General features: G+C 42.2%; 1 protein-coding gene across 5 annotated transcripts; it reads left to right on the top strand.

The window, feature by feature from the left end:
- Positions 1–225: 225 nt before the first annotated feature.
- C3H2orf80 (chromosome 3 C2orf80 homolog) lies at positions 226–26,225 on the top strand. Of its 5 annotated transcripts, none has more exons than XM_029932937.1 (9): positions 226–312; positions 2,902–3,031; positions 4,985–5,066; positions 7,068–7,150; positions 8,724–8,811; positions 9,204–9,275; positions 18,980–19,067; positions 19,590–19,711; positions 25,757–26,225. In XM_029932937.1, exons 2-9 carry the CDS (start codon positions 2,991–2,993, stop codon positions 25,763–25,765), a joined length of 585 nt encoding a protein of 194 aa, XP_029788797.1. In that variant the 5' UTR covers positions 226–312; positions 2,902–2,990; the 3' UTR covers positions 25,766–26,225. The 5 variants fall into 5 exon arrangements, with proteins under 5 accessions (XP_029788797.1, XP_029788796.1, XP_029788795.1 ...); XM_029932936.1 differs by lacking the exon at positions 25,757–26,225 and adding an exon at positions 20,657–20,700; XM_029932935.1 differs by lacking the exon at positions 25,757–26,225 and adding an exon at positions 1,231–1,359 and having other exon boundaries at positions 19,590–20,194.
- Positions 26,226–26,337: the final 112 nt, after the last annotated feature.

Genomic DNA, 26,337 nt, shown 5'->3' on the forward strand with positions numbered 1-26,337 from the left:
CAATTAATCATTTAGGTGGGAACCCGAAGCCTACTCAGGTAAAAAGATACATGAACTCCAGGTCATGATCACAATCCTGTCTAAATATATGACATTCTTTCCCCTGCAGGATGGCAGGGATTGGAGGCAGGGAGGGGATGGGTAAAAACAAATTATTTTCATCCAGTCATTGTTTCCTAGCAACCAAAAAAAAAAAAAAAAAGGCATGTGTTTTCCTGATGTCTGTGAGCACCAGCCCAAGACGATGATGTTCAATGCTCCCGCACACCTCCAGAAGCTGGGAGAGAACAAAAGCACCGGAATCGGTCTCTGGTTGGTGAGAGATTCTGAAAGGGGAATTTATTCAGGGCTGGGGACCTAAGAGAACGCAGTGTGAGAGTCTTGCATCACAGATATAGGCATGCAGGGAGGGGAGCTGCATGGAGTATCCAGATCTTCAGGGCATGATATTTTTACAGAGAATGTGGGCTGTGACTTCTGGGGCGTTGGTTTCTATGAAGCAGCTAATGCCTGAGACAGCGAATGTCTTTTCATTAGCTCCTTTGGATGTATTTCCAGCCAGGGTCTTGTTTTTGTTAAAGCTCTATAGACAGAAAAGAAGAGTACTGGCTGAATTCAAATTTAAACCAAACAGTCTATGCAAACGGCCCCCTTTCAGCCACACAGAGCTACACTATGCACGAAGTCGCTGAACTCTACAGCTAGAAGGGACCTCTCTGATCATTCACTGACTGTTTTACAAAAGAGGAAAGGCAACAACACAGAGAGACACATTCACTGGTCCAAGGTGACATGGCTAGCTGATAGCCTTACTGGGTCTTTGGACCTCCTGGGGGTGAGACTTGGTCATATTTTTAAGATTTAAACCCTTGTATATTATGCCACATTGAATGGTGTTTGGGAAGGGTGGTCTAAGGTGAAACTATCACAGCAGCCAAGACAGAACTATTTTATAATTTAAGTCTGAAATTCAAAGGGCTGGCTAAGAATTACAAACAAGAAAGGGTTAAAGCAAATGCTAAGTCTTTTTCTTTTTAAAAAGGCATCAAAGCTAAGGGAGCCCATCCAACCCTTGTGAAGGAATTGAAATAAGACAAATGGTCTAGCGACAATGCTTTTCCAACTTAGTGAATTAGAAGAATCATAATCTGTGCTAGCCTTGAGGAAGTTTAGAGTGGTCGGGTGAAACAATGCTCTTGGTGACATGAACCAGGCTCATCATTTTTTAAGACAACAGCTGGGACTGAAATGCAAAAGACCCAAGAAGCTTGGCCACAGCCACGCCGGTCAGTCAGCGGTGGAGCGGACACCACATTCTGGCATCTGGCCCTCCCCAGCCGGTGCTTTTCCTTCTCTAGGGTATGAGGTCCCCTCACCGGCGTGTAGTATTCTCTCCCTACTTTGTCCCCCCCCCCCCCGCCTTTATCTTTTCCACATCCCATCCAAAACTGAAGCAAATATAGTGACAGCAAGAATGGTCCAAAATAATTAAATTGGTCTGGGGAACAATTCATGTAAAGTAAGCACATCCTGTTTTCTCTCTGCTTGTTGTTTCAGAGCTGAATCAAATAAAGCTTAATGTTTAAGGTAGTTTACAGACTACTGTTTTTCCCCAAAATGTTCTAAAGTTTTATTCCAACCGTATTTATAGTAGCAATTTAAAAGCATATGCACAATTTCAAAAGTACAGAAGGTAATATAATGAACATCTGTAGATTTGTCTTCCCAGAGGCAACAAATGTTAACATTTTAAAATTTTTGTTCTCAGGGTTCCCCAGAGAAACAGAACATGTATGTATATATGTATATACAAGTTCAGAGAGAAATTTAGTTTAAAGAATTGGCTCACGTGATTGTGGTGGCTTGGCCAGCCCCAAACCTGAAGGAGGAGCTGGGGGGCTGGAGACTCCGGGGGAGAGTACTTCCGGCAGAATTCCTTCCTGCTTGGGAGGAATCAATCTTTCTTCTCTCCAAGCCTTCAACTGACTGGATGAGGTCCATGCACATAATGGAGGGGAATCTGCTCAACTCAGAGTTCATTAAGTGTCCATCTCATCCAAAAAATACCTTCACGGAAACACCCAGCATAATTTTTGACCCAATATTTGGGCACAGTGGCCCAACCAAGTTGACACACAAAAGTAACCATCAGAATTTGCTTTCCCTCTTGTTTAAGAAACAAAACTTTGCAAACATAGTTGATATTCTACTTATCCCTCTCCTTAGATGTCTCATTTAAAAGTGATGATTTTTTTTTTATAAACTCCACTTTGTGACTTCAAACCCCTTTTGATGCCATCACCTAAACTCCAGTTCCTGGTTCAATGTGGGGATAAGAACTAAAGACATGGCCTCACATTTGCCATGATGACATGTTCTTTCCAGGACCTTCTGGCCATAGGAACTTGCACACAGGTTCTGTAGAAAATCCATCATGAGCCATTATACCAAGGTAGATTCACTGGGAATCACTAAGCAGAATGCACACAGAACTCACATGTTCAGATCACATATTTGGACGTTTATGTCCAAATAATCTCATCTATTATTACATGAGTCATAATTGTTTCACTTGCTTATTTAGTGCAAGGATAAGTAAATGATGAATGCTGGGAAACTTGGAAAGAATAAGAGGTGTCAGACAAACTCAAAGTATACAGTGCACTGCCCCCCCCTCACCCCCCCCCCCCCCCCCCCCCCCCCCCCCCCCCCCCCCCCCCCCCCCCCCCCCCCCCCCCCCGGGCCCCCAGCCAGTTTAATTCCAACCTGGAGCCTGCTAGTTAAGAGGAAGAGGCTTGAGCTCTGCAGGCTCCCGGATCCCTTCCAGAACCTAGGACTCCATGACTGGTATTTGGAGTGATAGTATCCCTAACTCAAATTCTCTCTGATTTGCTGCTATAGCTTGTAGCCTCAAAGAGGCTGACTCTTCCCCAAGGATATCAGGTGCACTGTAAGCCACAGATACCTGCTCCGCTGGACAAGCCTTCATCATGGAAAGAAAGCTCCTAAAGAAGGAAATGAAAAAGCTCCTGTAAGTATGACTGACAATAAACTTTTGTTCCTTACACTCAGGTTTCAGGTCATGGGTGGTTTGGATATTGGCAGAGGGTAAAAATCTAAGGGAAAATGGATCCCTGCACTGTGGGGGAAAGCTGGGGGGTCTGGCCTCTGCCTCCTGCCTGAGAGGCTTCACATGTGGCGCAGAGCAGGATGCTGACTCTCTTGGGAGAGGTGTTTCTGCCTAGACTGTGCACTGCACATCAGAGTATCCCCATTCTAGAGCCTGCCAGCTGCGCCCCCAGCCCAGGCTCCCTCTACCAGGCAGAGGGTGCCTTTGAAAGGGCCCTGCTGGGAAAAGACAGGCGAGATTTTTGCAAAATGTGCCCAAGGGTACATTTATTAGGCAGCCTCTGCCTCTTTTATTGACAGTCTTATAGACTAAATAATTCATCTCCTTTTTTTTTTTTTTTTTTTTTTTTTTGGCCATCTGAACTTAAAAAAAAAAAAAGCCAAGTTTTCCCCTGAAAAGATATTTTTTCTCCTATGGTAGCTTCTCTATGATTTGGAACTTTGTTAAGAGGTTGGTGAAAGTCACAGACCATATGAAAGGAGGAGAAAAGGCTGTTCTAATTCATATATATTATAGGCACAGTAATATCCTTTTTATCAGAGACCTTATCACAGTCTTCATCAAATGTCCTTACTCTGCCTACTAAGGTGATTTTTTTTAACAAGTCCTTAAGAAATACTGGAATAAAATATGTAGGACTTTATACATAATTACATGTATGGGCTTGGAGGCCAACATAAAAAAAAAACCCTATTATCAGGAATGTCAATTCCTCCATGTAGAGCTGTAATTTAAAAACTGATGTAAGTATAATTTTATATCCTAAAAATATATTTAGTCTACTTTAAATAAATTAGCTTGGCATTAGATAGCAAAAATTTGAGAATTTTTTAAATCTTGGCTTAGTGACTCAGAAGAGCTTTTAGGAACCAGACACAAAAAAGAAGGGTGCCACGGTGGCTCTGTTGGTTAAATGTCTGACTTCGGCTTGGGTCATGATCTCACAGTTCATGAGTTCAAGCCCTGAGTCAGCGCAGAGCCTGGAGCCTCCTTCAGATTTTGTCTGTCTGTCTGTCTCTCTCTCTCCCCCTCCCCCTCTCAAAAACAAATAAAACGTTTAAAAAATTTTTAACTAAAAAAAAGAAACCAGACACAAACTTACCACCCCCACACCACCCCCACCCCACGCCCCATGGTACCTTGCCCATAGCGCTTGGTAAAGACTTTGAAAACAGACCTGGTCTTATGTTAACCTGTGCAAAAGAACCCCTGGGAGCCAAAATCTTTTTTCCTTTTCAGGTTCCTCTTGCTCTTCTCCCCAGGGGTAGCCCACTTTCCCTCCTCCTGCCAGGACCCCTTATTAAAATCACTGCTAGGGAAGGATCCCACAGGTCACACTGAAAGTGGAATTTCTTGTAAGCTTTTCTGTACAACTCCTCCTTAAGATACTGGCATTCTAATGAGGGATAAAAGGCCGTAGGGCGAGAGAATACATCCGTTCAGAATATCACAGAGCCGGAATTTTTCAACGATGGACATTCTGCCTGAGTTGAATATGGGCAGCAGGAGAATCTTGGTTTTAAACAGTGGATCTCAATCCTTTTGTAAAATTTTTCTGCCTGTGGGAATTTGTCACGTATCCACGCCCCCCTTCCCATCAATCCTGTTCTGACAATGTTAGTTTTATTTTTAGACAAATGTGAGGTAAGTTCAGAGTGGTTGGACATTTTAAACCTACACTATTGCAGAATTGCCTTTTAACTCAAAATTGGATATTAGCTGAGCTACCAGAGCCACCAGTGACTTCTCTTGTGTTTGGGGGGAGGGGGGAGGGGGCCCTGGAAAGAGCGCGCTTCTGCAGACTGAGCTCCCCTCTCCTTCCCAATGGTTCAATGCTGCTCTCTTGCTTTTAAGGGGAGATTATATTGGCATCAGACTTCGGGAAAATGAATTTGACCCAAAAGGAAGAAGGCAACTCACCTTTCTAGATGATATGGTAAAGAAAGGCATGCCATGCAAGTCATATTCGTGTTTTTTGTGTTCAGGGCACAGAACAAGGACCTAATGTATATCCTAAACAAGGCTAATTTTGATCCTCCTGTAATGTCCTTATCCTAGGGTTCTCCACACAGTGTTTTCAACTCATTACACTGAAAGTAAAAATAACAGCAAACTCCAAGTCATAAGATTATTTGCTCTTCGCTATTTTGCTCCTAGAAAAGATTAAAAAGCAAAATGAATGCAAAGTTAAATGTTACATACATGATGTTCAACGTTTTTTGACAAAATGAGTTATGCAGTTCTCTAATATAATTTATTTTTCCATTTGCATTCATGGAGAAAACCAAAGAATGGAATAATCAAAATCCTTCATCATTGTTCATGTTGAAGTTCAGATTCATGTTCTGTAATGAATGGTCCCTTCGGGGAAATTGTGTAGAGATCTAATTCACAAGAAATTAGAAAATCCTCAGCTTTTTTATGCTTACCTATTTGCACTATTAAGGAAGAAAGGATCTGTCCCTGCCCCTCTTTCTGTCCCTGCCTGACTTCCCTAGAGCTGCATAAGCAGTTAGGCCTGGGGTTCTAAAGTACATCTCTGTGCACAGGCTAAATGGAGAAATTAAATCGATCAGATAAGTGCTTTCAAACTTTAATGAGGTCTCCTTGCCAGGCCCTTTTGATTCCGGAAGCTGGGGGGCGGGGCTGGGAATTTGTATTTGTAATGAGCAAACAGGCCACGCCCATACTGCCGGTCCTGCACCAACCTTTTGATTAGGTTTCAACCACGGATCACCATTCTTTTTGTTGTTGCACACTTTCTAGTTTTGTTTGGTCACTGGAAGAAATAAGTACAGTTGATCATTGAACACACAGATTTGAACTGTGTGGGTCCATTTATGCACAGAATTTTAAAAATAAAAACAGTACAATACTGTTAATATATTTTCTCTTATGATTTTCTTAATCACCTTTTCTCTAGCTTATTTTATTATAAGATTGCAATATGTAATATATACAACATATGTAATATGTGGTGCTGGACAGTTTATGTTATTGGGAAGGCTTCCAGTCAATAGCAGGCTATTCAGAGTATACACAGATTTTAGACTGCAGGGTCTAACCCCTGGGTGTTCAAGGGTCAACTGTACATTGTTTAGAAAAAGTTACAACCTCAGAATCCATCTAAAACCTCCCAAACAAAACCAACCTCCCTTTTTCTGGCAGAGGGAATAGAGAGGAAAGAAGGAATATTTTGATAAAGACAAGGTGAATGTGCTTAGAAATTACCAGGCAAAGATGGTCAGTAGGATAGGAACAAACATTTGAACTGGTCCCCAGCCTTTCACTGCATACTAGATTCAAAGCAAGCCACTCATTGGGGTCTACCTCCAGTCCTTTGCTCATTCTGGCCTCTCCACCCTTGATGTCCTTTTCCACCTATAGAACTTCTTGAATTTCAAGCCCCAGCTCCAGCAGGGCCTCCTCTCTGAAGTCTCGCAGGATCTCCCTGACACCCCAGGTGGACATGCTGCCTCCCTGGTGCCCCTGGGAGCACATTTCTGATGTTCTGCTCACAGAATTCAAAATGGTTCTTGGAGGCCCTCTTCCCCTACCTTCACTTTTCTCTATTTTAAAATTCGAGGACACTAAGGCACTGAGAACATCAATTGCTTGCCTGGAGATATACCATGAGTTGTTAGCAATACCTAGATTTGAACCCAGATTCCCTGATTCCCAGTTTCTTTCCAAGAATCCATTCTTTCTTTTCCTGTCACCACAAATCAAAAACGTCTAGTGAGATGTAAACATAATGACTGAAGATCCCTAAATATTCCTGTCTGAGCATCAGGTTACTAGACATAGCTGATGATCTTCACCTTTGTGGACGTGACAATATAGAGAATAGGCTTAGCAATGCCATTGTCATTGGGTCCAGGGAGTGCTATGGCCAATATCTAAGCCTGTCCCTTTGCTGTCTGCTTCCCGCTCCCAGGCGCACTATGACTTGGCCATCAATGTTGCTTTGCAATGGCTGGATCACTCAGAAGACTTCACTTGGCTGGAGTGGGAGAACGTGTAAGTGGAAACGGTTTCTCTTTTTCTTCCTTCCTTCCTTCCTTTCTTTTTTTCTTTTTTAATGTATGACGATGAGTCGTGATGGAGAAAGCTTCTATCTGGCATCTTCCAGATGGGGCACTCTGATTTGAAAACACTGCAAGCTGGGGAGCCTGGGTAGTTCAGTCAATTGAAGGTCCGATGTCGGCTCAGGTTATGACCTCACAGTTCATGGGGTTTGAGCCCTCATGGGGCTCACTGCTGTCAGTACAGAGCCTGCTTCTGATCCTCCGTCTCCATCTTACCTGCCCCTCCCCCACTCGCACGCAGGCTCACACATGCGCGCTATCTCAAAAATGAATAAAAAAACATTGAAAACACTGCCGGGTAAGTATCCATCTCTTTCCAGCTAGAACCTGAAGAAACCCCATAGATGTCAATTTGGGGGACTCATATACTTGTTTATATATTTTGTATTTCTGCGCATTGGTTTCTGTCAGATGAACATGCTTCTCCCACATAACGTTCCATCTTAGAAATAAGGACCATACTTTACTGCACACATGCAATGATTTTTAAAATGGTCAATTCTGTGGGTAAAGGCTTTTTCTAAAGACTATCAAACACAATTTCTTAAGCATTTAGCTAAATATATTCCTGAGCTGAGCTGTTTGAATCACAGCTGTGTGAGTCCTTTCTAGGATTATTGGTATTTTCTGTCATGTTTGCCCACTCAGTTGGTTAAAAATAAGGAATTAATGAAGACAGGATTGAGTAGCTTATTCCAGTTATTTTTTCTGTTCCATTGCCTTAGAACACACACCTTGTCCTGGATGGCGATATCAGTTAGGATTTAGTTGTAATAAGCAGAAAATCCAGATTTAAGCCCCACCCCCTAAAAAAGGAGGGAAATAGGAATTTATCAATTCTGTATTTGAAAAGAGCTCCATGAGTCAGGCTGCATTAGGCATGGCTTAATTCAAAACTCAAATCAGGTCATCAGGATTTACTTTGCTTCTGGACTATTTCTCCTGGGTGGACATTATTCTTAATTTCAGCTCATTTTATTGCAACATCCAGTCCGAAAAAAACAAACAAACAAACAAACCCAGACTTTTAAAAAAAATCACAGGATTGTGTCTCAGTTGTGCCTCAGTCCTTGACTTGGCTGGAGGTGGGGGTTGAGGGGAATGGAATATGCTGACTAGCTTAGTCCAGTGTCTTCCTCTCTTGGAATCTAGGGGTGTTCTTGGCTTTCCTAGAAGCACATGGGCTTTTAGTGGGTAAAGCAGTTCTGCCCATCAAGAAGGGGAAGAGGATACAGGTTGACAAAACCATAAGTGTCTACCATAGTGGCCAGTGGTTTCTATCTGTGAAACACGGACCGATGAAGGCAAATTCATCATCACTGTTGGGAGATTCAGAATTCAAAGTGCGTACTTTACTGATAGCAGATTCACCACATTAATTTTGTAAATAAATGCAAAGTACATGGCCATTGGAGATTACCTATGGGTTATTATTATAAACTTAATAGGTGTCAAGAAGAACAAAAATAAACCTTCCATGGTTATTTATTTCTATTCCCCCTTAGGAAAATGCCATTTCATGGCAGACCCACATATCCAAACCGGAAAGAAAGAGAAGCAATGATTTTATCATCTTACGCTGGAATCTTAATGGTAAGGAAAAGACCACTCTTTGCATATATTTTATATTTATTATGTGCATTTTGATATTAATGCATATTTATTTTCTTTTTCAACCACTCTTTCTAAATGCTTAAGGTTTACTAATATTAAATGTTACCGTTTTAAAAATAGAGTAAAAAGTCTTTTGTGCCTATATGGTATTGTGAAAACCATTTTAAAGGCAAAAAACTGGAATGAAAGACATAAATCATTGGATACTGGTGACTCTGGTTTACCCACCTATTGGGAAGTGACTTATTTTGTGCCCATGCTATCCAGGCACAATGCTGGATATACCGGTGCTACTGATCCTTTGTTTTGTAATAAGAGAAAAGCCATGATATGATAATACATTTGTTGGTGCTGTTGTTCTTTTTTAACAGAACAGCACCCCAGTTGAGGAAGTCTTTAAAATGTATGGAGCTGATTCTTCTACCAATTCTGGGGCCACTAAGGTAGGGGCGACCTGAGACTATCAATAACAGGAATTTTTAGAGAAGATTTCTTTATTGTAGACATTTATAATGGATTTTTAACATGTTCAACTGCATGAAACAACAGTCGTTAATCAAAACATACAAAACCAGAGGTGACCATATCCTACGTGACTCATAAAGGGTTGCAAATGCTTTCCTTACATGAGGGCTGTGTTCATAATAACAAATGTGTTTGGCATTGGGCTAAATAGAGGCAGCAAACAGGTTACCAAGCTTCGAGTCTAGATTCTGCTTCTGCTTAACCGATTTTTAAAAACAATTTTTTTTAACATTCATTTTTAAGAGAGAGATTGAGTGTGAGTGGGAGAGGGGCGGAGAGAGAGAGGGAGACAGAGAATCTGAAGCAGGCTCCAGGCTCTGAGCTGTAAGCACAGAGCCCAACAGGGGGCTCGAACCCATGAGCGGTGAGATCATGACCTGAGCCGAAGTCGGCCGCTTAACCAACTGAGGCACCCAGGCACCCCAATTCTGCCTCTGTTCCTGGTGAACAGAATCTCTTACTTACATACTTTGTAAGGGATGTTTGGCAAGTCCAAGGGCCTTTGCATGATGTACCAGAACGTCCAGAACTCAGGCAAGATCTGCAAGGTTCGTTCTCAGGATACATTCTGTAGTTTGCTGCTGCCACACTTCTCCTCCCCACTGGAGTCCTTTCAATCACAGCGTAGATGCGGCAATTATCGCAAGTCCAGTGACCTGAGTTCTGACACTTCCACAGAACCGTTGGTCCTTGCCCTTTCTGATCCTACATACACTGATATAAAAAAAATTTTTTTAGAATTCTGAATGATCTTCACAGCCAATTCAGTTTTTGCTATCTATGGATGTATGGATATTTAGTAAACATTACATATGTGAGCTACCTATCCATTTACCTTTAGATACCTCAAGATGGATGAGGAAAGGGGGATGGGGAAGGGGGTTGTGCAGTGGGAGTGAGAGGGAGGGGGCAGAGACAACCCACACCCACATACCCAGCCCTCGGCTCACATCATCACTTTGGATGCTCCTGCCAGGACTTGGCAGGCAGGCCCTGCAGGGGCAGGGCTCTGGCCACAGAAAAGCCTGGCTCCCCAGCTCTTTTACCTGCAGACCATACAGCAGGTCAAGAGCCCACCGTGTCCAGCTTAAGGGTCAAGCAATAAAATTTTTTAAAAAATCAAACATTTACTAAGAAGTGTTGTAACTTTGAATCCCATCACCTTAATCCATGTGTAAGCTGGCTCTAGTTCTGAGACTCAAGTTCCCTTGGTCACAATGGAAATCAGCACCTTTTCTCTGATCACCTTAGTTTCAACTACATTGATTGATTCATTCATTCATTCATTCAATAGAGTTGTAGGTGCAAGGGATATAATGGTGATCAGATCAGGCAAGATTATTTTTCTGATGGCTTCTATATCTTGTACTGGACCTGACATTCTACCTGGTTGAGATAAAGCTGCCCTGGAATTTATCCTCGGTTTTCCTCAGAGATCAAGCTGTTCTTGGTTTTTAAAGAAAGCCTAGCACTTTGGGTTCCTTAGAGAGCCTAGCAAACCATAATGCTTCATTCCTGCTGGGGTTTTTTGTTTTTTGTTTTCCTGCAGCTTTCTCCCCCTCAGGCTGCCCTTTCTCCTTTTCCCCAACACCCCCAGCACGTACGTTAATATCCCAGCTCAACCTCTTCCTTTTAGCCATTGTGTTTTTCCTCATCTTCTGGTGCCTGGCGACAGCTAGGGCAGGCTCCAGGCACTCATTGGTTGGTCTCACTCGTGCGGCCAAAGGGCAAAACAGAAAATCACATCCTGGAGGGGATGGCCCTGTGAACCTTTCTAGTTTGGGCTGGGTTATCAATTAAGAAAACATGGGTGCCTGAGTAGCTCAGGCCATTTAACCAAGGAGCCAGGCTCATTTCAAAGGGCCAGAACAGGAAGTCAGGGTGTTTAGAGGAGGGCTGGCCAATTTCTGTCTATCCATCCAGTCTTTCAGTTATTCAGTAAAGAGACTTTATTCCGCACCTTCTCTGTTCAGTTATACACAGTCCCTGTCCTCACGATGGGTGACCAATAACAAAAAGCCCAGGTGTGCATGTGGATTACATAGTGACCACCTCGGAAGGGAAACAGATAATATCATCACGGAGTGGACTTTCCTTCAAAGGCCTGCATTTATTTATTGTTACGGGATATGACTGTCAGCTCATTTACTGGTTTGTGTAGGGAAGGCGGCTTGTGTGAGGGCTAAGCATGAGGATTCTAAAGCTGGAGCACCTGGGTTAGAACCCACCCTCCACCGGCTCTGGGCAGAGTGTTCTTGGGCAAGTCATCTGAGTTCCTTCAGCCTCAATTTCATCGTAAAATCTGGGACAAGAAAATGGGAATGTTGTGGGAAATGAGGTGAATTAGTAAAGCCCTTAGTGCTGGGCACGCGGTAACCTCAAAATAATAACTATAGTTAAGGTTCTGGTACTTGGGATTTGGGTATCCCATTTCCTCTATGTTCCTATAAATCAAGGTTTCTCAACATTTCAGACCAGAAAATTCTTTGTTGTGAGTGTGGGGGTGGACTTGGGGACCATCCTGGGCACTGTTGATGTCTAGCAGCATCGATGGCCTCTTTAGATGCCAATAGCTCACCCCCAAAGTGATAACCAAAAATGTCTCTTGGCTTTGCCAAATGTCCCTTAAGAAGCAAATCACAGCTAGTTCAGAACCACTGCTCTAAATATTCAAAAATTAAAAAGCTCATCAAGCATCCATATATATTATTAACATAATATAAACTTTGCCAGTTTTAGAAACCAAATTATCACAAAGCGTATGATACCATCTGAGCCTCAATAAAAGAGTCTGATGATCATCTACCCTTGTGGACCTCACAACCTCCTCCCTGCTGCAAAAATGCTTCCCCTTTCCCCCCGCCCAGACCTTTCTATTGTGGCTATATATCCGCTCAACTCAGGGACCTCCTCCACATCTCAAATAACAAATTAGTAAAACCTCTCAATGGAGATGTAGCATTTCAAAGATTAAATTGGAAGAGCTACTTAAAAACAGTCTTTTGGGGGCACCTCGGTGGCTCAGTTGGTTAAGCGTGGACTATGGCTCAGGTTATGATCTCACGGTTCGTGAGTTGGAGCCTGGCATCAGGCTGTGTGCTGACAGCCCAGAGCCTGGAGCCTGCTTGGATCTCTGTGCCTCCCTCTCTCTCTGCCCTTCCCCTACTCACACTCTGTCTCTCTCTCTCTCTCAAAAATAAATAAAAACATTAAAAATAAATAAATAAAACAGTCAAGGTTAAACATAATTTCAAAATATTGTTTGAGCTAGGAGATACGGTTGTTTAAAAGAAGTTATTGACAAAGATTCTTCTGTAATTGCTGCATATATCTGAATAAACTTTTTTGTTTGTTTTTTATATTTATTTATGTATTTATGTATTTATTTAGAGAGAGACAGCCTGTGCACACTGGCAAGCCAGGGAGAGACAGAGACAGAGACAGAGAGAGAGAGAGAGAAAGAGAGAGAGAAGAATCCTAAACAGGTTCCACACTCAGTGCAGACTCCACAACTCCATCTCACAACGGGAAGATCTTGACCTGAGTAGAAATCGAGAGTGGGATGATTAGCCCACTGAGCCACTCAGGTGCCCCTATCTGAATAAACTTGGATTCCTTTGGATAAAACGTCTCCTAGACAACAGCTAAAATCCTCCACAAGCAAGAGTTTAAAGCCCTGTTGAATACTAATCAGATTATGTAAATTTCTGGCCACTAGAATTGGCTACAGTGTTTTATTATAAGGGTTGTTCGAAGGCTTGCCGGGTTTTCTTACGGAGTATTTGCTGCCACCTGGTGACAGAAAGGCATCATAGGCCCAGTACTGTTCTGCTGTATTAGCCTCAGGTTCTATTTTTGATAAGGGGTTGCTATTTAATGACAGGGAGCCATTTTTCTGCTGAGGGTCTTGGAACTATATGGATAAAAACCAAGTAGAGGTCTCACATAAATGACAGTTATTTACAATTAGTTTTAGATAAATATAAACTAGCCTACTCAGTTTTAAACTAAAGAAAAAGGAGCATAAATCTGCCTTCAACAAAGCAAGCCAGCAATAAAAATATTCCTCAATTCCATTTCTCAGAGGAAGAAGAAAAAAGGGAAAATAGGCAGAGAGAGTAAAAATCAGTGCAACCGAGAGAGGAGAAAGACGAGGAGAGGTGGTAGAGAACATCCGAACCTCTACCTTCCTTCTCACTTCCTGTAGCCACACCCCAGGGTCTGACCCGCCATCACTTACCTGCATCCACAGTTCAAAGCATGCTCTTCAGAGATAGACTGGTGTCCAGTCCCAGCTCTGCCACTTACCAGCTGGGTGGCCTTGGATAAGTTATTAACTTCTCTGATTCCCAATTTCCCTATGTGTAAATATGCACGATTACACTTACCCAAGCCCACTAGGTCGTTCTGAGCATTCATACCCGCTGGGGATGGCCGGCCTCCTTCCCCGCTGTCCCCATGAGTCCATTGACAGCAGCCTGGTCTCTCTGCAACAGATCTTCAAACCCTTTTGCAGCCCCAACCTCCAGGCACTCACCCCAATAATCCACCAAGTGTCCTCACTTCTTGAAGGATGCTGACCCTGCATGAATTATACAAAAGTGAATATGTGTTTTCATGACAAAGAGAGGGACCTACTGAACTTATACAAAAGTTCAATATTGGCAGATCTTGTTGATAGGAGATTGAAAATCATGCTTTCAATATCCACGCTGTCCAAATGAACACTTAGAATAAATGTTGAAAGTATAAAGGCCAAGCAAACAACAGAGCCGCCAAGTGGATGAAATTGAAGAGTATCACGAGCTTGGGAGCCCTCCCCGCGTCCCCTCCAGCCCCTACCCTTCCTTTTGCTCCAGGCTTCCACTATCCTGCACTGTGAGTTTATCATATTATCTTTCTTTCTGGTTTTACACATATACATGTCTAATCAATATATTGTTTACTTTTGCATGTTCTTTGAATCTGATATAAGTAATCTAAAAAGCAGTCTTCATAAATGAGCAAATGTTTTATTCCTTTTTTCATTCAACACTATGTTGCGCAGATTCATCCCTGCTGCTACCTCCAGTTTATTTTTGCTGAATATAGAATTCCACTATAGAGGTGTGCCACAGTTTATTTATATATTCTTCCATTTTAGACATTTGGCTGACTTCTGTGATAGGTCTCTTTGTGGACAGCAAGAGTATTTATTTGTTTGTTTGTTCACTGAGAGGAAACAAGAGAGTTCGTGCAAGCCGGAGAGAGGCAGAGAGAGAACACCAAGCGGGTTCCACACTGTCATCGTAGACCTGGACTCGAGGCTCCTTCTCACAACCATGAGATCATGACCTGAGCCAAAATCAAGAGTCAGAAGCTTAACCAACTGAGTCACCCAGGTGCTGTGAAAGCTGAGGCCAAACTTAGAAGGGCTTAGGTGTCTATAAACTATTCTGTCAACAAAGAGAACAGAACTTCACTTATCGTTTCATCCATGTTTTCTGTATGATAATAACCAAAAACATATAGTAACGGTGAGAACCAGAAGTCTGCTTCTCATGTGAAGAAGTCTGGAGGTGGGTAGACCGGGGCCAGTACCGCAGTTCCACAGGATTGTCAGGAGCACAGGCTCCTTCTGGCTCTCTGCTCACCTATTCTTGTTGAAAATTGCAAAATAACATATAAATACAGTACCTTTCTTTACCAAAAAATTACACTCCATCGGGACACCTGGGTAACCGAGTCCATTACGCATCCAATTCTTGACTTTGGTTCAGGTCATGATTTCACAGTTCATGAGTTTGAACCTCCACCAGGCTCCTTGCTGACAGTGTGGAACATGCTTGGAATTCTCTCTCTCCCCCCTCTCTCTGCCCTTCATGCATGTTCATTCTCTCTCTCTCTTTGTCTCTCTCAAAATAAATAAACTTTAAAGAAAAGTAAAATAAATAAAAAATAAAAAATATCCCCCCAAATCCTACCTATGTACAAGCCGCACAATTATCTCAAACTCTAATTCTGTGGAAATGAAGATTTCTACTTACTTCAAATGAATACCAGTGATGTGGGAACTTGATCACTAAGAGTTTGGAAGCTAGGAGGCACCTGGGTGGCTCAGTCGGTTAAGCGTCTGACTTCAGCTCAGGTCATGATCTCATGTTTTGTGGGTTCAAGCCCCGCATCTGGAGTCTGTCTTCAGATTCTGTATCTCCCTCTCTCTCTGACCTCCCTGTTCATACTTTCTCTTTCTCTCTATCAAAAAATTTAAAAAGCATAATAAAAAAAGAGTTTGGATGATAGGGTAGAAATTTTCCACTGACCTGGAAATCTAAATATGGGTATTTGTTTATTTGCCTCAGTTATACATCATGTAAGAGTGTCCTGTTGATGAGATGGCATATTTGTTGAAATGTATACATAAAGAGAATTGTATAAGCATATCTTGCTCCTTAGAAATAAGAATTCTGAAAATGTAATGCCTGAACCTCCCTCAGTGAGAAAGCAGAAAATTGTTGGTCTTGCCAAGGGATGTGAATTACTTCAGGCCTTCTGACTCTGATTAGTTATTTGTTATTAGTTATTTGATTAGTTATTTCCAGGCAGGATCTTATAAAGGAAATGGTGACCAAGTTGTTGCCCTAGGTAATTCAATACAATAGAGAGAGATGAATCAGGGAGGAAGATGCTGATTATTGTGCTGATAACGAACATAAATAATAATTGTTGTTATCATTAATTTGAAAGCTAGTATATTGTACCATGTGCCAAGATGCCGGAGGCTGCTCTGGCTGGTCCAGGGCTCCCTGAAGGGGTAGTGGTGGATGGGAAAATGGGTTGGGAGAGACTCACTCAGTTTCTTTGTTGGCATCATCTTCTCGCTAGGTTTTGGGCCTTTATTTATAGACTTACGACATCAAAAAGTGGAATTTTTACACATAATTCTCAGTGATAAAGATGCTTTGAAAAGGGTACAGAAACAGGTTTTACAGGGCATTTTCTCAGAACTATTCTAATTACAATGAGGTAACTTACATATCATAGGATAACAGGATATTCTCAGTGAAAAGCAGATAACATTCACATTTGTTTTGAACGGTAGTAAATCTTACAACTAAGAAGATAGCAGGATGTTTTCAGTGAGAAGCAGAGAGCAAACACATTGGTTTATAACAATAACCCTAAGATTCAGTCATAAGCAGGGCTAGGAGGCATTCTATTTGGCTCACAAGAGGAAGACTGTATTCTCGAAGGTTAGTAAGTAAACCTTTTGTCAACCTTGTTCTTTGATGTTGAAGGTGTAAGCGCCATAGGCGCCTTAGATGAGCCGGCCTTTGCATAGGAGTTTAAGTTGTAACTACTCTTACCCATCCTCACAATGGGCACCAAATTAGCATATGTATGCGCACTAACTGATGCCTGGCTCTTGTTTGTTTCTTATTCCTAAATTAGGCCTTTTCTCTGGCCCAGGGTAAACATTATTCTTGTGTTCTTTAACCCCCTTTATATCGCTGTCTTAAGTTTGTGAAGCTCAATAGAAGAGCCTTTCCACAAACATCTGCAGACTTTAACTTCTTTATAGAGGTGGGAATATGCTTCCTCCCATGAGGTATCTGGGGAATATGGGTCTGATTTGGAACATTGTGAGGCCTAATCAATAACAACAGGCTTAATATTACGTGAGCATCAGTAGCAGCAGGAGATGGCAGCTTCCGTCACTTGTGGCAGGAGCCGTGCAACGTCTGCCATTTCCTTCCTGTGACCGTGTGGCTCCCAGCACCAAGAACTATTTTAAGTCTTTTACATATGCTAGCTTTTTCATGGCTACCACAACCCTGTAAGGTCATTGCTGGTATTATTATGATCACATGAATAAACAGGCACAGAGGAGTTAGGGGACATGCCCAAGGTCACATATCTTGTGGACGGTGCAGCCTGTCTTCACGGACAGCCAGTTTGACGCTCAAAAGTCCTCTGTTAACCACTGCCGCTTGCCTAGCATGGTAGTTATTCAGCCAGTCAATGACACATGGGGGCCTCCTCTCTGAGCCACTGGAGAGAAAAGGTTGAATTAGCGAACTGGGCGCCCTGCTCGCACACTCCAACCCCTTCTCCACGCAGCAGCAGAGCTAAGCCAGACCTCATCACACGCCCGCTTAAGAATATGTCAGCGGCTTCCACTGATTCCCGAAATGGATATAACATAAGCTCCACATCATAGCCAACAAGGACACCGGGCATCTGTCTCCTGCCTCCCTCCTCACCCCCATCCACTCTGTCCCCTTTCTTGCTATGCTCTTGCCACACTGGCTTCCTTTCTGTGTCTGGAACCCCAGGCTATTCCAAGAGGACCTTCTCATTCCCTTTGCCCAGAGCACTCCTCTCCAGCTCTTCCCGAGGCCATCAGCTGCTCCTTCTGGAAATCTCAGCTGAAACACTACTTCCTTCTGGAGGCCTTCTCTGGCACTCTGAAGTGGTGGCTGCCCAGTCACTTATTAGAACATTATCCTGTTTCATTTGTTAAACTCATCACGATGTATGATTACCTTGTTTGTCTAATCATAAATTGTTGGTGATTCCTCGCTCAGCTCCAGGAGGACGGGAACCTGGTTGGTCATAGTAACCACAGCTCCTAAAAGAGGGCCTGGCCCGAAGTAGGTGCTCAGTGAAAACTTGTTGAAGGAATGAGTGAATGAGGAGACAGTCCTACCCTTGAAGAAGTTCCCTGTGTAGCGCAGCAGACAGCGGGTTATAATTAACTACAAACAGAACTACAGATAGTACGAGCTGCGGATCCTCTATTTGAGCGCATGCTTTGAGTTCACAGAGGAGTGAGTCGGTGATGCTGCCCCCGGGTAAGGTGGGGGCGGTGGGGGAGGCAGCATAGGAGAGTGGAGGTGGGGAGACATCTGGGCAAGTTTCTCAGAAATGGTGATACTTGAGCTATATCTCAATGGAAAAGTAGTAGCCTGTAGGCAGAAAAGGAGGAACTGGTTATCCCAGGTAAAAGGCAGCGAAGTGAGGAGCATCAGCATGGGAACGATCATCCCCGGCAAAGGGACCAAGTGTGGGAGCAAAGGCAGCATATGAACGCGTGTGTCATGTGAGGCGTGAGTGCCGCCAGCGGACTTCAGCGCCGTGTAAGGGGCCCGTGGCTGCTTCAGGGGATCAGGCGCTACCGTTTGAGGCCTTAACAGCACGAAGTGTGTGCAGCTTTCAAAGAGAGGACTGGGTGGCTCAGCCGGTTAAGCATTGGACTTTGGCTCAGGCCATGATCTCATGGTTTGTGGGTTCGAGCCCCACGTTGGGCTCTGTGCTGACCGCTCCAGAGTCTGCTTCAGATTCTGTGTGTCTCTCTCTACCCCTCCCCAGCTGGCACTCTTTCTCTCTCAAAAATAAACATTAAAATAATTTTTTAAGGGGCTCTTGGGTGGCTCAGTCAGTTATGTGTCTGATTTAAGGTTAGGTCATGATCTCTGGATTCGTGGGTTTGAGCCCAGTATTGGGCTCTGCACTGACAGGTCAGAGCCTGGAGCTTGCTTCACATTCTGTGTCTCCCTCTCTCTCTCAAATGAATAAACATTAAATTTTTTAAAAAATTGTTTTCATTTAAAAACTAAGAATAGGCCTGTTTTCCTTTCAGGTTCCCCGAGCCCCTGCTTTCCGCCTCTCCTTGCACCCCTTTGCCATGTTAACAGCACCCAAAGCGGCAGAATATGCCCGCAAACAGGGTAAGCCTACTTACGTCCACTTGCTTAAGAAATTCAAGTAAAACTAGGAGGTAAACATACAAAGTAAGGCCAAAGTTGTTATAGGAATAAGATTTCTCTGTCCAGTTGAACAAAGAAAAAACAAACCAGAAGCATTAATGACTTAATTTCTCTTCATTATAGAAATCAGCGAAGTCTTATTTCTCAGACCCTTTAGCATTGGAAGCAAAGCACTCTGATTTAAAAAAATTTTTTTAATGTTTTTAATCATGTTTTAGAGAGAGAGAGAACAGGGGAGGGGCAGAAAGAGAGAGACCCAGAGTCCGAAGCAGACTCCAGGCTCTGAGCTGTCAGCACAGAGCCCGACGCAGGGTCGAACTCAAGAACCGCAACATCATGACCTGAGGCAGACGCTTAACCGACTGAGCCACCCAGGCACCCCTGGGAGCAAAGCACTCTAGAAGGGAAGGATCTAAAACTGTGGGTGGACTCATTTAAAAAAAAAGTTTCTTATACTGATATGGTTACTGCATGTGTCTCTAGGTGTCAAGTTTAGAAGGGGAGCAACAAACAGAAATGCCACCAGCAGCTCTGCAAGGGAAGTAACGGTCGCAGCATGGAAATCACCAAAAAAGTCATCTTTGGACATCCAGTCAAAGAACAAAGTAGGTCTAAGCTAAATGTATCCTTATCGTAACAAATTGGACCAAACTGATAAAGAGTGCTTGGGGAGTACTTTATTTATATTGTGGTTAAAAGTCCAGCCTTTGGAGTCAGATGCTGTGGGTCTGAATCTAAAGCCACTCTTTACTGTATGAAGCTGTGTGACTTCAGGCAAGCTACTTAACTTCTCTGTGCCTTCATTTGCTCCTCCATAAAAATGGTAAAATAAGGCTACCTACTGTCCAGGTTGTTGGAATAAATAACTGGAATTATGCATTTTAAGAGTGCTTAGTGCAGAGTAAACCCTAAATAAATACTAACCATTATTCTCTTATAGCATTTAAGAAATATTATTCACAAATTTATAATTTATTGTTATTCTTTGATTCAAGTAAATGTGCTGAGGAGATTTATATGAATGCTTGTGTCCTAAATGTTTCTCTTCTTGGTCCGTTTCTCATTAATGAAATGTAACCTTTGCCTGCTTTGCGCCTCTGCTGCTTCTGCCCTGTCCTTCTGCCATGCCCTTCCTGGTCCATTTATCCTGCAGAATTCAGAGAACGGTCAGAGAGGCACTGGGCAGGAGAAGAAGGAGAAAGCAGGAGAGTTCTTTACCCTTCCCTTCCCGGGCTCTTTACTGTAACGCGAAGTGAAAAGGAAGTTTAAAAAGCCTTCATGAGGCCCAGTTGGTCAACGTGATAAAAGCTGAGGGGGAGAGAGCCAGATAGGTGGCACAGCTGGGCGTCTGGGACATTTTAGGGCTTTGTGGCAGGAGAGCCGTGGTCCAGCGGCAGGGCTGTGGGCGAGGAAAGGGAAAGGGAACTTTGAAAGTTGGTCCACTGGGTTATGACCTGGGTTTGCTTTAAGAAACACAAGTGAAAATGAAACATTTCTTTTTATGGGCACCTGAGTGCTCAGTCCCTTAAGTGTTCAACTCTTGGTTTCAGCTCAGGTCATGATCTCATGGTTTCATGAGTTCAAGCCCTGCATCGGACTCTGCACGGACAGTGTGGAACCTGCTTCAGATTCTCTCTCTTTCCCTCTCTCTCTCTGCCTCTCCTCTGCTCATGCTGTGTCTCTCTCGAAAATAAATAAACTTAAAAAAGTTACTTTCATAAATAAAAATTTTTTTAAATCTAGTTTGGTTGCTGTACTGTGCATTTTTTAATGTGATTCTCTGAAGAGACTGGACCACACAGGACTCAGGATTTATTCAGGGTTTAGAGGCAAACTATTGGCTGGCAAGAAATGTATCCTGATCATCACAATTGCTTTAGGAACTGCTGAATTCTTTGGTCACATCAGGGTTTTAATAAGTGTTATTCCAGTCTCATAACAATCCCACTATTGGGATATTGAGTTTTCTTTTAAAGATATTTGCCATAATGAGATTTAAAGACAGCTATCTGTGTTACTAGAACTATCTGAAGTAAGATGAGGCATGTGCTTTTTTTTTTTTTTTAATATGAGTTTGGAGATAGCAAGCTTTAGAACGTAAAACAAACCTAGGAAAAAAGTAACAACTCCAGAAATAACACACAGGCACACACACACACACATGGATATCTAGATGTTAAACTTAATTATGAGAAAAACAGATCACTAGAACAGGAGTTCATAGACCCCCAAAGCCCATTTATGCATCTTATGTACCGAAAATCCAGCTCTCAAGATGACTCACTGGTATTTTTTTTGAAAATATAATTTCATTTCCTGCATCTTTTCTTCCACCACCACTGAAGATTGTTGGTTTCTTGATGGAAGCAGATCTTTTATTTCCTTATTACTTCCCACATGTATATGAGGTGCTCTGCGAGCAGTGGATGCTCAGTATCTGTTGTTCGTTACTGAAATGGTGATAAACTGCCGATTGCCCTGAGTGCCCTCAAACCACCGTCTACACGGATCAAGAGGCGTATTTCTAGGGACCAGCCATTACTATAGGCTAATTCTTGCCTGTAAGCCCAGGAGTGTCCACAAAATATGTCCCCATTTTGCAGAAGGGCAGGTCCTGAGATGAATTCCTTCCGTAAGGTCGTCCTCTTGATAATCAGACAGCAGAAAACACATTTATGATTGTTCTTCATTCTTTATAATTTGAGTACTTTAGGCATCTTTTCCAAGCCCTGGGTAATGTACTTTTTAAATTAGCTTAAACATTATAATAGTAATACATGCTTACAGTAAAAATTTCAAACAACAGGAAATATAAACTGAAAAAAATCAAAGAATTCCACCTTCCCCACATTCCTGTCCTATTCCTCAGAAATAAGCACTGTTAACATTTCTTGTCTTATTAAAATATTCGTTGTACATGTACAGATAAATATACGTACATGCATCCTACTGGTTTGTTAGAAAAACCAAAGAAAGTAATGAAAGCAATATTTTTATTAAATGTATGGAAAATACTCTTTCGCAGCTTATTGCTTGTAGAAGTTTTTCATTTTATATAATTGAGCTTCTTCGTGTTTTCCTTTTCCATATGCTTTAGGGATGTTGTATCATGTCTTTTAACTGGCAAACATTTTCACCCTTAAGATAAAACAATGCCTCATTCAGAACTTTCTATTTATTTCCAGCCACAGAATTGCTTCATCAAGTAAGAATGGAGTAAAGGAGAATATTTATTAAAAAAAAAAGCCAATCTAGGTATTTTGAGAAACAGTTTTAAAGATTTCTTTTATATTATGTTGGCATTAGTAATTCATTTCTTAATTTTTTAATGTTTATTTATTTATTTTTGAGAGACAGAGAGAGTGGGCAAAGGGCACAGAGAATCACAAGCAAGGCTCCACACTGTCAGCCCAGAGCCCAATGCAGGGCTCAAACTCACGGACTGTGAGATCATGACCTGAGCCAAAATCAAGAGTTAGATACTCACCCAACTGAGCCCCCCAGGCGCCTCTCATTTCTTAGTCAAAATGGATATGAGCAACGTCATATCCCAGGAAAATGACATTGAGCACATTACCAGGAAATGGATTCAGAATGGACAGGACCATATGAAAGAACTAGAAAACAGCGTGCCACGGTGATTAAGAGTATGGATTCTGGAGTCACACAGCTAAGAGTTGACTCTTGGTTCTCCCATTTAATAACTGCGGTGAGTTGTTAAGTGAATCTCTCTGTGCTAAAGAGAGGATTATAGCGGCGTCTTATCTCATAAGGTTGCTACAAGGACGACATAAGTTACCGTATGTGGAAGTGCTTAGCAAAGTGCCAGCACCTAGCTAGCCATAACACAAGTGCTTCTGTTACTATCACTCCTGACAAAATCACAAGATCATGGTCCGGAACGAGATAGAGAGAGAGGACATTTCCGGGTTTTTGGTTTCTGGTTCTCTGCAGTTTAGAAACTGCCACTCATCCTCACAAGTAAAAAGCTGAAGACGCTGAGAAAGGAACTCCTCTTGGATCTGTAAGACAGGAGAGGTCAAAAGGCAAACCTCTGTCCCCAAAGGTTGGAGAGACAGACAGGCGGATATAGGAAGTTCTGGTTTATGAGATCAAGGACTCACAAGTGGAAGCCACCAGGGACACAGTATCAGAGTATGAAAACCTCTGCTGTAATTGGCAAAGTATGGGAGCCTCAGTTAAAGCAGAGGGTTAAAACCTCAGAGGGACCGGTCATAGCAGGACACCCACAGTGTTGTGAAATTTACCTCCAGGACCTCTGCCAGGTTCTCACGGTATTGGAGAAAATTCCTTTCATGCTTCTAGCAGTAGGAGGGGAAAAGGAATCCTGTTTAAATACAACAGAGCATGCTGTTCTGCCCTGAGTGGAAACTGGTTAGCTAAGGCCTCCCCTTCTGGGGTTTTCTCAGAGCCCAACTGACCTAGAGGAAGGGAAATACCAACTCCAGTTAGCTGCAGTCGTGTTGTCCCAGCTGGAGGAGAAGAAAAACTGAGAAACACCTGTGAGGGGCACAGTCTGAAGACAGAGGCTCACCAAAGACTGCGTTCGAATCGTAGGACTACTGAACCATTCCCTTCCCCCCACACTTCACCTCCATATCACTAAAGGTCTATTCAGAGTTCCTTTTGCCCAGTACGTCACATCTAGCTATCAAGAAAGAATTACAAGGTATCTTAAGATGCATAAAAAATAATTTAAAGAGACAGGGCAAGCATTACAAACATGTCAGGGGGTGTCAGCATTATCAGACCAGGAATTTTAAACAAATATGACGAATACGCTAAGAGCTCTAATGGGTAAAGTAGACAGCATGCAAGAAGAGACGGGCAATGTAAGCAGAGAGGAGCAAACCCAAACTGTTAACTAGAGAATCCAGGCAGGGGGCGGGGGGGCCGCGTATGTCTCTTCATTGTACAAATATTTCAATTTTTCTGTATGAATATTTCCATAATATAATTCTAAAGCAGAAAAAATAAGAAATGGTCATAGTGGATCAAAAAACAAGACCTAGTTATATGCTGTCTACAAGACACCTACTTTAAAGATACATAGAGATTAAAGGTAAGATTAAAAGTAAATGGATAGACAAAATAAATCATGCCAGCACTAATCAAAAGTAAAGAAAAGCTGGACTAATTTCTGACAGAGCTGACTTCAAAGCAAGGAAAATTATCAGGGATAAAGAAAGGCGCTCTATAATGATAAACAGGTTAATTCTCCAAGACGACATGAAATCCTTAACATGTGTGCACGGGACAAGAGAGCACCAAACAACAGGAGGTTGAATCCAGATACGGCTGGAAGGAGAAACCTTGGACTACCATCGCTGGAGACGTCAGCTTCCCTTCATCAGAAATGGAGAGGGGGTGATTCAAGTTTCAGTTCAAAAAAGTATATTAAAAATTCATAACAATATAGTATAAGAACAACACACAACTGCTCAGGGAAAAAGATTTGCTTTGGGTATGGTTAGTCAAAAGACATATAACTTTTAAGATTTATGTTTCTTTTTGGGAATAATTTTGAGTTTAGAGGAAGGTTGCAGAATGGCACAGAGAACCCTCATACACCTTTTACTCAGATTCACCAATTATTAACATTTTGCTCCATTATTACCATTTTATCTGCCTCTGTCACCCTAACTCTCTTCCTCTGTGTCTCTGTCTCTCTTTCTCTCAGTATATAGATACATAATTTTTTAAAGTTTATTTATTTTGAGAGAGAGGGAGAGAGCGAGCGAGCATATTTGTGCATGCATACAAGTTGGAGAGGGACATAGAGAGAGGGAGAGAGAATCCCAAGCAGGCTCTATGCTGTCAGTGCAGAGCCCAATGTGGGGGTCAATCTCCTGAGCCGTCAAATCATGACCTCAGCTGAAATCAAGAGTCAGACACAACAGATTGAGCCACCCAGGTGCCTCTAAATTTGATACTTTGATCTATCATCTATATATCAATTTTGTCAATTGACCCAATAATGTCCTTTTCTTTTTTCCTTTATTATTATTTAAAAAAATTTTTAATGTTTATTTTTGAGAGACAGAGAGATACAGTACACGAATGAGGAAGGGGCTAAGAGAGAGGGAGACAAAATCTGAAGCAGGCTCTAAGCTTTGAGCTGTCAGCTCAGAGCCTGACGCAGGGCTCAAACTCACAAACTGCAGGGTTGTGACTTGCACCGAAGTAGGATGCTTAACCAACTGAGCCACCCAGGCACCCCTCTTTTTCTTTAAAAAATTTTTTTAATGTTTATTTATTTTGTGCTGTCAGCAAAAGCCTGATGTGGGGCTTGAACTCATGAATTGTGAGATCATGACCTGATCCAACACTCAATAGACTGAGCCACCCAGGCGCCCCTGTAATGTCCTTTTTTAAACATTTTTCCTTTCTGTAAAGGATTCAGTGTGGGATCATATACTGCATTTAGTTGAGAAATAAACCTCTCAGAACAATTTCATGGAAATCCTTTGTACCTATATGTATTTTAATCCATCTTTGTTAGTAACTTAATATTTGATATTTGACATAACTCCTTGTAGACTGAAAGCTAATGTCTGTGTACATGTGAAACTGATGTGCTTGATACCAAAATCATTATTATTATTATTATTTTTTTTTTTACTCTGCAGGTCACTTAGATATGTGGAATTGCATCATGGGAGTTTATAATAAAGGCTCTAGGAGAGGAAAAGAAGTATCATCTTAACATTGTAACTCTTGCCAGCACATTTTTCTTACAGTCAGCTTTTGGTGCAAAGTGTATTGAAGTGTTCCATTGAATGCTGGGCTGTCTTCTCTTAGAATCCTATTGTGTGGCTGTATTGTGGTTTTTTAAAAAAGTGTCTATCTTACACTACTTCATTGTCACTGGAAGACTGCTGGTCGGAGAATTTCAAGAATATGTAGCATTTCTATGTCACAGCAGACCGGCTTTGCAGCAATTTCACAAGTGTTTAACACTGAGTATTGCAGAGTGGTGGGGTAGGAGGCAGTTTCCCAAACTCCCAGTCCAAAACCAAATTAATCTGTCATTCACTGCCCTTCCTATGTTCTCCGATGGAGACATTTCAAATCATTTCAATAAAGCATTAAAGGAAAGATGAGTGCAGGCTTTCTTTCAATAAATATAATGACGACTAGGAAAATAAAATGTTTTAGTCTTTCAGCACTAAAATGCTGATTAAGCACTGTTTACTTTGTAAATACATGT

The sequence above is a fragment of the Suricata suricatta genome, chromosome 3, assembly GCF_006229205.1.
Source record: "Suricata suricatta isolate VVHF042 chromosome 3, meerkat_22Aug2017_6uvM2_HiC, whole genome shotgun sequence".
In the NCBI taxonomy this organism is placed as follows: Eukaryota; Metazoa; Chordata; class Mammalia; order Carnivora; family Herpestidae; genus Suricata; species Suricata suricatta.

Bases quoted from the DNA above. Each gene is read 5' to 3' on its own strand.
- C3H2orf80 (XM_029932934.1), top strand. From the start codon at position 2,991: ATGGAAAGAAAGCTCCTAAAGAAGGAAATGAAAAAGCTCCT. The intron at 3,032-4,984 runs GTAAGTATGACT...CTTGCTTTTAAG, and splicing joins AAGGAAATGAAAAAGCTCCT to GGGAGATTATATTGGCATCA. The intron at 5,067-7,067 runs GTAAAGAAAGGC...TCCCGCTCCCAG, and splicing joins TCACCTTTCTAGATGATATG to GCGCACTATGACTTGGCCAT.